General features: G+C 50.6%; 5 protein-coding genes across 5 annotated transcripts; 3 read left to right on the top strand and 2 right to left on the bottom strand.

The window, feature by feature from the left end:
- Window positions 1-967: 967 nt before the first annotated feature.
- Window positions 968-1,904, top strand: HO133_001125 (uncharacterized protein; the record flags this gene model as incomplete). Its single annotated transcript, XM_037292055.1, has 4 exons — window positions 968-1,072; window positions 1,096-1,247; window positions 1,321-1,493; window positions 1,594-1,904. The coding sequence occupies 4 exons, from the start codon at window positions 968-970 to the stop codon at window positions 1,902-1,904; spliced, it is 741 nt and encodes a 246-aa protein (XP_037151474.1).
- A 764-nt stretch (window positions 1,905-2,668) lies between these two features.
- Window positions 2,669-5,451, top strand: HO133_001126 (uncharacterized protein; the record flags this gene model as incomplete). Its single annotated transcript, XM_037292056.1, has 4 exons — window positions 2,669-4,407; window positions 4,444-4,736; window positions 4,781-5,350; window positions 5,420-5,451. The coding sequence occupies 4 exons, from the start codon at window positions 2,669-2,671 to the stop codon at window positions 5,449-5,451; spliced, it is 2,634 nt and encodes an 877-aa protein (XP_037151475.1).
- Window positions 5,452-5,529: 78 nt separating this feature from the next.
- Window positions 5,530-6,234, top strand: HO133_001127 (uncharacterized protein; the record flags this gene model as incomplete). Its single annotated transcript, XM_037292057.1, has 1 exon — window positions 5,530-6,234. The coding sequence occupies one exon, from the start codon at window positions 5,530-5,532 to the stop codon at window positions 6,232-6,234; it is 705 nt and encodes a 234-aa protein (XP_037151476.1).
- Window positions 6,235-9,751: 3,517 nt separating this feature from the next.
- On the bottom strand, window positions 9,752-11,571 carry HO133_001128 (uncharacterized protein; the record flags this gene model as incomplete). Its single annotated transcript, XM_037292058.1, has 3 exons — window positions 9,752-9,946; window positions 10,004-11,320; window positions 11,380-11,571. 3 exons carry the CDS (start codon window positions 11,569-11,571, stop codon window positions 9,752-9,754), a joined length of 1,704 nt encoding a protein of 567 aa, XP_037151477.1.
- A 649-nt stretch (window positions 11,572-12,220) lies between these two features.
- HO133_001129 (uncharacterized protein) lies at window positions 12,221-12,955 on the bottom strand (the record flags this gene model as incomplete). Its single annotated transcript, XM_037292059.1, has 1 exon — window positions 12,221-12,955. One exon carries the CDS (start codon window positions 12,953-12,955, stop codon window positions 12,221-12,223), a length of 735 nt encoding a protein of 244 aa, XP_037151478.1.
- Between the last annotated feature and the right edge of the window lie 126 nt (window positions 12,956-13,081).

Here is a 13,081-nt window from a genome sequence, read left to right on the forward strand (position 1 = left end):
AAGAATTTTATAATCTAATCTATAATCTATTTATTAAATCTTAATAATTTTTCAGATCATAATTAATTGTGATTGAGAACCTATATAGAAACATTGAAATTTTTGATTTTTGATTTTGGGGTGTGCCAGAACTGTGGGATTTTTTTTTCTTTCTCAAGGATTATGCAATCAGGGGTATGAGAATTCATCCGTCTCGATGCAGCATACAACGAAATTCCATTCGTTCGGATAATTGAATGACCCGCAGTCCCAGACGGCGCAGAGCCTGACGACTGACCCAACTGGATCTCGCCTCCATACACATGTGCAATCGATACGCCCATCTTATTGCGGATTTGCCTGCACGAAGGACTCATGGACACACGATTACCTCGTGGCATGGGTATACCATTGTGGTAAGGTTACTGGGGCAGTTTCGGATGCTAGGTCTCGATTGATGTGCAAAGGATTTATTATTGATACATTGTGGAGCTTTTGGCATTCTGCTTTCTTTCTCTCGGTCGTCAAGCGCCTAGAGTACTTGCCGAAGAAAAGCCAGAAGCAAGCAAGGAGACCCTATTTATTGAAGTCACGGAAGCGACTACCTGGTAGGGCCGAACATCCGAAGACTAGAAAGACTGCGCTTGGCATCTCTGAAGTAAAGTACATTATTACATTATTCTCTGCGAATTGCACAAGAAGCGAATAACAAGGCAATGCAGCATTTTGATTGATCGAAAATCAGTTAGAAATTGCATAAAATACTTAATAAGATGTCCTTTACATAAAACCTTACAAGTAGAGCTGGGTCTAAACCTCTCTCATCCTTTTGTCCATGACGACATACTTTAATTCTTTCCGGCTCGCCTATTTGCCGATTCCCGTACCCCCTCCCAGACTTTATCTAAGTAACCCTCCTGCAACCAGAATCCTTCATTCGCTTCAAACCCCAATATTTAAATATATATACACTACCGTTCGAACCATCATGTCTCAGTGCTGCTTATCTGGATTCAAATGGGATGGTAAGCCCATCGGTGAAGAGACCAAACTGGGCAAGAACGACACCTATGTCACCGGTTCCAACAAAGAGGTTCGTTAGCTACTTGAGAAAAGCATGAGACTGCGGCTGGTCTGACTCAATATGCAACGCACCAGGTCGCTATTCTCATGATCCACGACATCTTCGGCTGGACCTTTCCCAACGCCCGCCTGCTCGCCGACCACTACGCCAAGGAAGCAGATGCCACCGTCTATCTTCCGGACTTGTAAGTTCCCATTCTACCCGCCGAGATCAACATCGCCAGGTCAAGAAGAGCTCTGATCCCGCTTTTCATACAGCTTCGACGGTGAGGTCGTTACCGCTGGCGCAATAGAGGGCGGCAAGTTCGACCTGATGGGATTCATCGGTCGTCACTCCAAGGACATCCGCTTCCCCGAGATCGAAACCTGCGCCAAATCTTTAAAGCAAGAGCACGGCTTCAAGAAGCTCGGTGCGATTGGATTCTGCTATGGTGGATGGGCCGTCTTCCAGCTCGGAGCCAAAGGCTAGTCCACCCTTTCCCAATCACGCGCAGGGTATCCATTCTTATTAACATATTGACCTTCCCTCAGGCAAAAACCTAGTCGACTGCATTTCGACCGCGCACCCCTCCCTCCTCCAAAAGGAGGAAATCGACGCCGTCGGCGTCCCGGTGCAGATCATCGCCCCGGAGAACGACCCACAGCTGACACCCGAACTGAAAGCGCACGCGAACAGCGTAATCCCGAGCTTGAATCTCGAATACGACTATCAGTATTTCCCCGGATCGAACCACGGTTTCGCCGTTAAGTGCGATCAGAGCGATGTGAAGCAGAAGAAGGCATTGGAGAGGGCAAAGAATGCCGGTGTGGGGTGGTTTGCGCAGTTTTTGCATCTGCATTAGACACCAGTGGCAGTGTCTCTTTTGTCGTGTCAAAGAAAGGTGGTTGAAAAGGAACCAGAAGGGACGGAGTGCACGCACAACTAATGGCATCAAGTATTGAGCACCGCAGGTTTGGACTAACAGCATGGTTTTGTAATGTTATGATTATTGAGCGTTCTGCTCCGACAAGATCTACTTTCGCTTTATGACCTACTTTAAGCTGAAGCAAGAATGATTTACGCAATCGGCTACAACAGCACAATGGAAACGAAGTGTGAATAGTGGCGGTGGGAAGAATTAGCCAAGGCAACTCCAGTCCAACAGATTGTGACCGGGGCGGGAGATAGAGCGAAGAGGTTTTTTATGGCAAGTAATTCCGAATTTGCAGTACTTTAGCCTCACTTTTTCCTGATTGGCCGTCCTAGCCAAACTTTACTGAGTGAGGCTAGCGTCAATTAGGTAAGCTCACTCAAAGTAAAACAACCATCTTCCGCCAGCACGACGCCGCGTTGATGAACGAGGCAAATTAGGTGAAGCTCAGCTCAGATGGACCAACAGCATGACTCGATGCTATCATTGTTCTGTTGTTACTCGCTAAGTTGTTATCTAAATGTCACAGGCCGCCACAACCCCGGCTGCACAGGATCCAGTTTCCAACGAAGCAAGAAATTGCAGCTTAGTATGGCTCTTCTCGAATAACGTACAGCTCGCTGCTGGTTTGGGAATGTCATGTATCCTGTCATCATTCCTTGTTTTCTCTCATTGAATGTCTCCGGCCTCAAACAATGACATCCTTTATCGTTGCGTTTTTTGCTTTCGCTCTTGTGCTTCCACTGTATGCTGTGCCGGTCACGCGAACGTCGTCAACAGACACGCTCATATATGATGCTGTGGTGGTGGGGACCAACGAAGTTGTCGAATTGATGCCAGCTCTCACTGGCTTACCGAGTCCAATTTCCATTCTAACGAATGTAGACATCGGTACGTGCGCTTCAGGGGAGATATGCGTCGCAAAAGTCTTCACGGATAGTGCTAGCCATGTAGCATCATCCGTGGTTGCTGAGTTTCGCGTGTTGCCCGCTTCGATCGTTACCGCACTGGAGGACATTGTTGAGGCTATAGATGCAGGGATTGAGGTTGATAGATTTGCCAGCAACACCATGAACAGCGGTCTTTTGATTTCGCTTACCTCGGCGTCTACAAGGCAGGGCGGGACTACTGGGAGTGTGTCAGCTGCGGAGGGTTCGTCTGGTCGATCAGCTGTGTCAACCAGAACACCATCTACGCAGAACGCTTCGCCAGACGTGGTATCAAACCCTTCAATGTCTGCAACAACCTCTGTCAATTCTTCTGGTACAGGGGCTACGATATCAGCGAGTAACAGCTCTGAGGGCAATAGTCCTCCAGCAAACACACACAATACTGCTCTCAATATGGCAGGATCTCTGCCAGTCACGAACAAGGCGTTAGGGGGCAGTAACCGTACTAGATCTGGAACACCCACAGCTTCGTTACCTACAGGTCCAGTCATCTATGCCGTCAAAATCACAAAATCCCAAGGCTCCGTCACGAATGAAATTGTCCAAGTGGGATACTCTTCAGGTGTGCCGAGCACAAACGCTTTGTTCGCGTACGTAGACAGTGTCACGACTACGGTGACAAGTGTGCCGATTGGAGTTTCGATCCAGACTATTACCATCTCAACATGTACCACTGCAGGCGCCATTATTACCGCGACATCGTCTGGGAGTACCGTCGCAACCGAGGTACCTGAATTATGCACACACGGTCTTGCATTCCTCATTTTTGGGCTACCAGGGTTTCATTCGTCTTCCGACTTCCCTTCTCTCTGCCACAAATTATTCTCCTTTCCCTTGGGGATCATATGGCGGTTATTCTGTCCTCTTGGTGGACCTCCTACCATTTCAATCATCAGCATCGATCCATCAAAATTGCCGCCAGGCGAGAATCCAAATGGTGTCAATCCTGAGGACGAAACGCCTACTCCGATTCAAAGCCCGAGCCAAACAATGCAGAGCATGGTTTCTTCATCAGCTGCAGACACGCCAACTCGATGCGTGGTCATGCCATTAATCGATACCCCCCAATCCGCGACAAAATCTCTGTTCGCCCCATATGCTCAACGGAAGGATGTCACGCAAGCAAATAGAAGCGACGGTACCCTGGAAATTTTCGCCTTAGAGCTCAGCGACACCGAGGCTTCGGTCATCGATGCTAATTCTGATTTCATCATCATACAAGAATCCGAACTTGAAATTGAAATGCCAGACAGTGGACAGACGGATCCAGATCTTAACGGCACCATCTATGCGACGGAGCCTCTTGATTCGAAGCCTAACGTGGGCTCAAGAGATCTTCATGATGGAGATCAAAGGCCGAGAGGTGGTGGTCTATTCCAGCGGATTCCGGTCCAGGGCTGGGCGGAAAAGATTGCAGCATGGAAGCTTGCCATGATATCGCTAGCACCGGATCTTCCGTTCAGATTACAGTCTTGGCGAACGGGGTGAGATGTACCCCTACTATTTCATTAACACAATAGAGCCTCGTCAAAATGTGCGGGTCTACCTCCTGGATACCGGTCTCAACATGCAGCATCCGAATTCTTCGGTCGACTCAAGCCAGGTATCACACGTGGGCAAACTCAGGACGATTGGGACATAGACTGGCTTTTTCCTAGAGTAGATAACATAGAGAAATTTTTTGTCACAATGCCTGGCGGCATGATTATCCAGCAGCCGTATGAATACAGCTACATCGACCCGGACTCCCCAAATCCTGATGGTGGGATCCATCCAGCTTACTCAGACTTTCGATTAAGACAGGTCGAGTATGGTAGTTTGACACCCCGTGGACTCGCATGTCTGGCTTCATAATAGGCGATCATCTTGGTCAGGCGCAAAAGTGTCGTCATACGGTCGTCAAGTTGCCACAATATACCAACGGCCCTCGCTCCGCAAGTGGCGTATTGTTTCCCCTTTTCTCGGTCAAAGACGCAATTGCCATGATGACCGAGGTTATAGAGGAGAAAAAGCGACTAGGAGAAGAATACTTTGTGATCTCCTCTGCCCTGGGATATCCGTTTGGCGATCAAGGCGACGTAAGCCAATATCCAAAGAGTGCTGAGAAAAATTTCTCAAAGATGTGGAGAAATTTTCTAGACTGGGTTGATGACAACGCAATTACTATCAGCGCCGCTGTGGGGAATACAGGCGATGAGAATCCAGAGATTGGCCTCATTCCCGCACGGCTGTTCCGCAATCCGGAGATTGTAATAGGAAGTGTCACACCTGACGCTGTGGCTCATCCGGAATCTCAAGGTCATATAGGAGACAATATCCTGACAGCCTACGCACTAGGTGCAGGTGCTTGGATCGTGTCAAGTGATCCAAGTGGGGCTTACATTTTTCAATACCTTGACCCTACTCTGAGCGCCGTGACATCGTATGGTACGTTGCAAATCTCTGTTATATACATTCCCAGATGGGTATGAGAGGTCTGACGACCTCCTCTCACAGCGTGTGGAATCACAATTGGCTATATCGCCTAAACGCTCGCCATGGGATACAGCGGCAATGCACTCATTCCTCCCAATCCGGGCGAGCAACCAAATATATACGCCTACAGAATGGTCTCAACTCAGTCGAAGCCAAGAGGTGCCGGCAGTGTGCCCATCATCTACAACAACGCACCTCTGGAGCTTTGTAAGGACTGCGGGGGTTCTGGTGGATACATAAAGCGCGACGGATCATGTCCATTGACTCAAATCGACTTACCGTCAAGCACTGAAGCCTTGCCCGCCTCAATCGCGGCAGCTATCATGGCCGGAGATGGAGGCCGGCTTGGGGGAACCGCCGCTGGAATGTCCCCGACACCCGCAGCAGCTATTGGAGGGATCATAGGAGGAGTTTCAGCAGGTGTAGCGGCAGCCCATGCCTCGTCAACGCTTATCGCTTCGCCTTCGACAAGCGCCGCAACGACAGTGTCATGCTCCCACGCCGCAGATCCCCACAATACATGTGCATCCATCGCCAGTGGCCCTGGCTGGTGTGTGTGCGGAGAGAGCCCCAACTCGTACGCCGTACGAACTAGTACGGATCTCGCGTGTGGGTGGACCACTCCACCACCAACGGCATCGTTCGACTGCTCTGCTGCCACGACCACGTCAAAACCCGCAACGCCACCAGCCACAGCGAATCCAGCTCCTTCGACACCACCACCGTCATCTCCTAACGCCGGTATCGCCATCGAGCTGCAACTTTACTCCGGCCCAGCGGCGCAGAAGTCGCCACATGGTTTGCCTACGCTTACAAACCGGGAGACGCGAGCCTAGACGGTGCCTGGAACAGCAATCCGAGCGGGACAGCTCCCGTGCCCGATGGGACACCTCTGTCCGAGGAGACGAGTCTTTACCCGGCTGACATGACGATATCGGCATACGGCCGGAAGCTAAGATATGAGTCCTTCTTCACCGGTGCGGTTGGAGAGCTGTGGGATACTGATACAGATGAGGTACTTGGCGGTTGCACTGCTGTGGCGGACGCGAAGAGTGTGGAGTGTGACTCGCAACTTGTGCTTACTCCGCGGCTAACGTGTGAATGGGTCATTTGAACTGCCGTCGTGGTGTGTATGTGTTCCTCTGTGTGGAGACGAACCACTCGCTGGCCATGTCCGTTCCTGAAGTTCCAAGACCGCGCTGTCTATGCCCAGAGCGATTCCACGACCAAGCTGTAATTTCTCCTCTAGCAGTCTTCGTGATACAAACAAAGCGCACGAATTTCCATCCAGAAAGCAAGCTGTCACCAACTATTGTTTCCTCGAACAACCCAACTACCAAGAAGGCTTCTAATCACGGAGCCAATGATTTGTGAATCGTGATGGCTCATATAATTAACCCTGAGAGGCGGACCAGAAAGAGAATACAACTCAACGGAAAATGAGCAACGCCAACGCAGATCTACGTAGCATCACTTTAATGAATGCAATATAACTGCATAGCGAATTATACCCCAACCTCCACGGACGCGTACCCACAATTCTGACGCTATCCCAACCTAATTGGCTGTACCTGTCAATCCAAATATAACCCACATAAACAGCATCGACATCCAAAAAGTTCTCGGAGCGTTACGAGCTGCCGGCAAAGAGACAAACCGAAGCCGCTCTCGCCCTGACCTCTCAGCCACTCCGTCGACCTGGCATACGAGCTCGCCCTACTAAGCAAGCTTTGAGCAGCGTGAACGTCCACATCAAAGACTGTATGCTTAGGGGCGCAATCGGCAAATTCCAGTGGAAGAGTCAAGTCTCGGAGGCTTGTACTCGCCACCGTGAGTCGAGAACGACAGGGCGATACTGAGTCATTTACGTATATAAATACATACATCCCTGCTGACAACAAAGCCTTCACTCACTAAGTAGAGTGACGAACCCCGCTCCTGGGATCCAGAAAAGTCCCTCACCGCCGACTGTGGCGCATGGACCGGGGTGAGATTCAGACTCTCCTATCCGTCCCATCTGAACGAAATCCTCCGAAAAGACGCCCATATCCGATACCGCACAGCCGGACATGGAGCTTTCCATCTTGAATCCGCACAATATTTCGTCTGCTTCATCCCTCCAACGTTGGAAGGAAAGTGAAAGTGCCAAACGCGTTGCAAAAACCCGCCGAGGGCGCAGCGCCCTAAGATTTATCGTCATCTAAGGCATTCTTCGCTCGCCCGAGGAACGACTTAGCCAACACATTGCCCATCTTCAAAGGCGAAAGTAAGGAAACGGGCAAAACGAGACTCTTCTCTTGGCGATCTTCTAAAACACGCTCCACACCCGTACGTAACCGAGAAAGCAGCGGCGTCGTGGTGGGCCGTGGCTAACGTCTCGGCTCTCCGGAACGCATTCGTATATCGTAGTGGTTGAACGAACGAACGAGCGAAACATGACCCCGAGCGCGCAAGGAAGCAGTGCTGGAACAGGACTCGACTCAGTTCTTCAACTGGTCGTGAACGAGTAGCTGGATATGATGAAAGAGAGATAGACGCCACGGCGGCTGAGAGGAGAGGAGATGGCGGGTTTGGAACATGCCTATCTCCTCCATGGTGATGCAAGAGCGATTTTTAAGAGAGGGACATCCACTTGGCACACTGCGGAGTGGGTGAGTGAGCTGCCCGATGCACGTCCTGGATTCTTCAAAGTCATGTGTACTAGTACGTAGGGAGGGATGGGGGCAAATGAATGAATGAAAGAATTGGAATTGCGAATATGTATTGTTTCTCATACCCCATCCGAGGCGGCAGGCACGCAGGCAGGCAGCGAAGGGAGGAGGATACGACGCATGCGCGGAGAATCATGAAGCTGAGAGCGTCGAGGGAGAAAGAAACATACCCGAGCATCGTGATACCTGCGCAGGCTATGAGAACTATTCTCGAGAAGAGGATGTCACAAAGGGAGCTATTGTGAGTTAAAAGCCGCAAGGGAGGAGGATGGAGCCCAACACACCCACCCACACAACCTCTTTCTACCGTTGCAAAACCCGCCAACATCAAGGACTCATCCGAGCGCGATACAACCACAGCCCTAAACCACCTTCACAAGCCAGAGCCAGACGATGTCAATCCCAGCCAGGAGCGCTAGGATCCCATTAACCATCTCGTATAAAGCACGGATGGAGCGCTAGTCCAAGTCCCAATCGCGATCCGCAATCCAGCAACACGAAGCCCCCAACCACTCAACCCTGCGCGAGCGAAATCACCCAACGAGGACTGCGAAAGAAGAAAGATCGGTCAGTCACGAAGCATACACAGCATTAGGACAAACCCCCCAATCTCACCAGCGAAGAAAGTAGACATGTCAACTCCGATCCCAGCCCCACTCCCCTCAACCGCGTTCGCATCTCCCACGAATATACTCAAGTATTGCAGCATTACGTATAGTCCGCGTACCACATCGTCCCAGTCTGTCGCGGCTGTTTTGTGACGTACGTACAAACAGAGCGTACGCTACATGCAATGCATCTATCCCCTTGCCCCTCATCTCTTCAAAACTGACCGAAACAAGTCAGCGTATTTGCGGCATAAAAGTCCATATCGAAGTGAACAGACGGACCGACAGATAGATAGATAGATTAACAATCACTCAAATGTTATCCCATGACCTTAGGTACATACAGCAACATCGCACAACCCTATTCCCCACCCACGAACCACACGCATCCGCCGTGCCACAACCACCCAACTCCACTCCCTCAACAGCATCATTCATTCATTCATTCATCCGCTCATGCACGAACACAAGGCTTTCAAACCCACAACCTCGAATCCGACGTATGTGAATATACACACATACTGTACCCCTCAAGGGAAAAAGGCCCCACGACGATCAAAAGACGACGGGAGGGTAAGATACGCACTGACTGATCCAGCAGACCAACAGACTCTCGTCGTACCGTGGTGGGAAACGAAGCGGGTAGATGCGCCTATCTCGGATGGATGTTTCGATGGTATTTGAGAGATCTGTTATAGACGTTGAGCTCTGCGACGTACATACATACATACATACATACATACGAGAGGAGCCTGCCTTGAAAAGTCGCGACCGACCGTATTCGCATGAGTGGGGAGCAGTTCTTCAGATCGGATGCGAAGCGATGTATGTATGTATGTATGAATGAATGGATGTATGAATGAATGGATGAATGAATGATTTGTACGACAATCTGAAGTTTACACACGTGGGTATCTAGAAAAATGAATAGATGACAAGAAAGAAGAAGAAAGAAATCGCAAGAGCGCCATCCAAGGCCGTGAATAGTACCTCAGCGTCCGATACAAGGGGCTGCTGAAGCAGAAAGCAGCCACCTAAGACACTGCCGTCGGGTCCCTTTTCTCATCGCTCGACCCGCCGGATGAGTGTGCCTTGTCCTCCTCGCCTGCAACTCCCATGATGAGTTGAGCCTTGACTCTTGGGCCGACATAGTAGTAGCGACCAGCAGCGTACCAGTAGCCAACGGCGAAGATTGCGACGGCCGCCATGAGGACGACGACGTAGTTCATCTGTGATGGATTAGCAAAACGAGAGTGTGTTCGGGAGGGAGGAAAAATTGCTCTTACGTTCTGGGGAGTCACAGGCCGGATGGTAGGCATAACGTAGATGATCGTGACGAAGGTTGTCCAGCAGACAGCCCAGATGTTGATGGGTAAGCTAGCCCAGCCAAGGTGGAATGGCCCACGTTCGAACTTGCCGTAAAGCATTTTGCAGATGATAGGGATACAGTAGGACCAGTCAAGAGCGATAGCTGTGAGGTTGAAGATTGCCGAGATTGCGATGTAAGATCCCAGACCGATCAAGTTGATGAGGACACAAGCTGTGGCAAAAAGCCACACTGCGTAAACCGGAGTATCGGTCTTCTTGTTGATTTTGTACCAGACCCTCGACAGTGGCAGCATTTCGTCGCGAGAGTACGCCCAGATTGTTCGAGCGCCGGCTTGAATGGCTGTCATGGCTGTGAAGTTGAGAACGAAACAAGCCGCCACGGTAAAGAAGATGCCTCCATTTCTGCCAATGACGTCGTAGAATATTTGAGCCACAGGCTGGTCGACAGCATTTTTAAGGGTGTGAGTGGGATCGCCGCTGCAGTAAGCTAGCACTATAGTGAACAGCCATCCTCCTATCCAGGTGAAGCCGAGCGCGAGGGCAATGGACCAAGGGGCTTTGATTTCGGGGTTTTTGATTTCTTCCGCAATATGAGCAGTCGCGTCGTAATCAGTCATGGTCCACGAGGCTGAGAGGAAGCCGAAGAGGAAAGACCAGCCTGTAGGTGACCATCCTGAGTTATTTACGACAGTGGTCCACGTATAGGAGGAAGTGTGTTTATAGTCGCACATTGCGAGCAACGCGACGCAGCAGCTGAATAGGACGGCAATGTGGAAAATGACATATGTTTTCGTCATCTTCTCGAGCGCCGCAGTGTTCAGACTGTTTAAAGCCCCATGGAGGACGGTAAATGCAGCCATGACGCCAACGGTCTGACGGTCTGTGGGCACATAGCCGTTGAAGTCCCCTGCCATTGAGACGGCAGCTAGCAGTAATTGGGCGCAGCCGTATTCCGTTGACGCAGCTCCGGCAATCTGGCCGATGAGATTCAGCCAACCGCACAGCCATGATATTTCCGGTACCCAATTTGTCGGGGCGAGATATTTGCATGTGAAGTATAGTCCTCCCGACGTCGGGTAGGCGGAGACGAGTTCGGCCACAGACAGCGCAATGCAGTAGCATCCGAAACCCGAGATCAACCAGCACCAGACGGCTGAAGATGCACCTCCTGCTTCGTAGGGGTAAATGAAGGTTGTCGAGACACTGGCGAAGAGTCCTGACACCGAGAGGGCGAATGAGAAGGTAGAAAGCCAGGAAAATTCTCGCTTGTAGACCTAGTGATAGAAGAGTTGTCAGTATGGTTCTTTTTGAATGGAATGCTGGGTCCGTCTACCTGAGTGTAGCCCATCTCGGCCAAACGTCGGTCTGCATCATTAAGAGTGTGAGCTTCGACAATGGCGGCAGACTCTTCAACGACAGCGGAGGACTTGCGCCTTGCAAAGGCAGATTGTCGTCTTCGCGTAGCTCTATCATCGAGTCCTGCCGTCACCTCAACCCCGCTGTCTGCTATCGGTTTTCGTTCCATGGTGGTGGGAATTTGTCGTATCCTCTAGAACAGGTGAGAGCGTTGGAGGGAACAAAATGGAAGATTGAAAGTGGGGGGGATGGGGGGGAGGCCGTTTGGGTACTTTAATACAAAAAAAGGCCCGAGGGACGGCAGCAGTCTTGGCATAAGCGACCCCCCGTCTTACATGTTCCGGGCTTACTCTTAACCGTCTTAGGGTCCGGCCTAGACCCCCCCTAAGCTCGCCAAGGACCCCCATTCGACCCTGATTAACCCACGCTAACGCAGCCCCACAACCCCTAGATCTTCTAGCCTTATGAGTAGTCGCGTGTCATCTTTCCTCTCTTTCCCCTCTCTTATCGCCCACAAGGATGCTGCTAAAGAAGAACCTTGCTTTCGTAAAGACGACGAGACGTCAAACAGTAGATAGTTTCATATTGATTGTTCATTAATGCTTTCAAGAATCACAAGTAGATGGCCGGATAAGATATTGGAATCGCACTGTGAAAAAGGCCCTGATTGTTGGACGATTTCAAGAAGCTCGAAGGAGCAGATACAGGCTAACATCCTTTGCGACCTCTAAATCTGACTGCGTGTTCCCCATTCAATCTCAGACTTTCAGCTTACAAGAGGGTTCACATTCCTGCCTTAACTTCCTCATCCTGCATCATCACTCCTCATCCGAAAAGATGTCAAGAACAAGTTTCCTGTCCAAGTCCGTTATGCGTCTCGAGGTCCACCTTTGGATGAGCTTCCTCGACGCTTTTGCACCCGTCCCAAGACCCTGGATCACAAATCTTGCTGGCAAGCCCATGGCAAACCCCTTCCTGAAGGACTGGACAGCATGAGAGCGCATTGTACAACAATCTGCCTGACAAAGAGCCTCACTGAAATCCATGACCAGCGTGTTAAGCTTACAGGAGTCGAGCAGCGGTAAGACTTTGCGAGGCCAAACAGTTTCTCCTATGTACTGTTTGTACGCATCTTGCACCTTCTTTACCCACGGTACTTTTGTATACGCTCGCTCGGGGAAGAGCGTGTCCTGAACGGCTCTTTGATCGGCTTCCGTCATTTCGCCATCATCTAGCCACATGCTCACCGACTTGAGCCATAGCTTGCGCTCTGATGTGTTCAAGCATCGCTCGAAAAACCTTTGAGAGAATTCGGCACTCCCTAATTGGACCATGTTGCGCTCGTACAGTGCGGGCTCGGCTTCCGTTCGAATGGTCTTTGATACCTGCAAAAGCGCTACAGTCGGGAGATCACATCCTGTCTTGGCCCAAGCGCTATGTCTATCCCGCAGAGATGTATCACGGAGACTGTAGGGGTGAATCTCGCCAACGACGAGGCACTCTGCATAGATCATCTGACGAATCTCGTAGGGTAGATCATAGAAGTGAACCATGACACTACGGTGCGTGAGCCTTCTGCCTGCAAGAACTGAGTACGAAGTTCCTTACAATGATGTGGTAGACTGCCAAGTTCGCGTTCTTTCCGGACTCCAGGTTTTGAGACGGAACCGCGTCGCTCT

Source organism: Letharia lupina (assembly GCF_014066315.1).
Source record: "Letharia lupina isolate WasteWater1 chromosome Unknown contig_12, whole genome shotgun sequence".
NCBI classification, from domain to species: domain Eukaryota; kingdom Fungi; phylum Ascomycota; class Lecanoromycetes; order Lecanorales; family Parmeliaceae; genus Letharia; species Letharia lupina.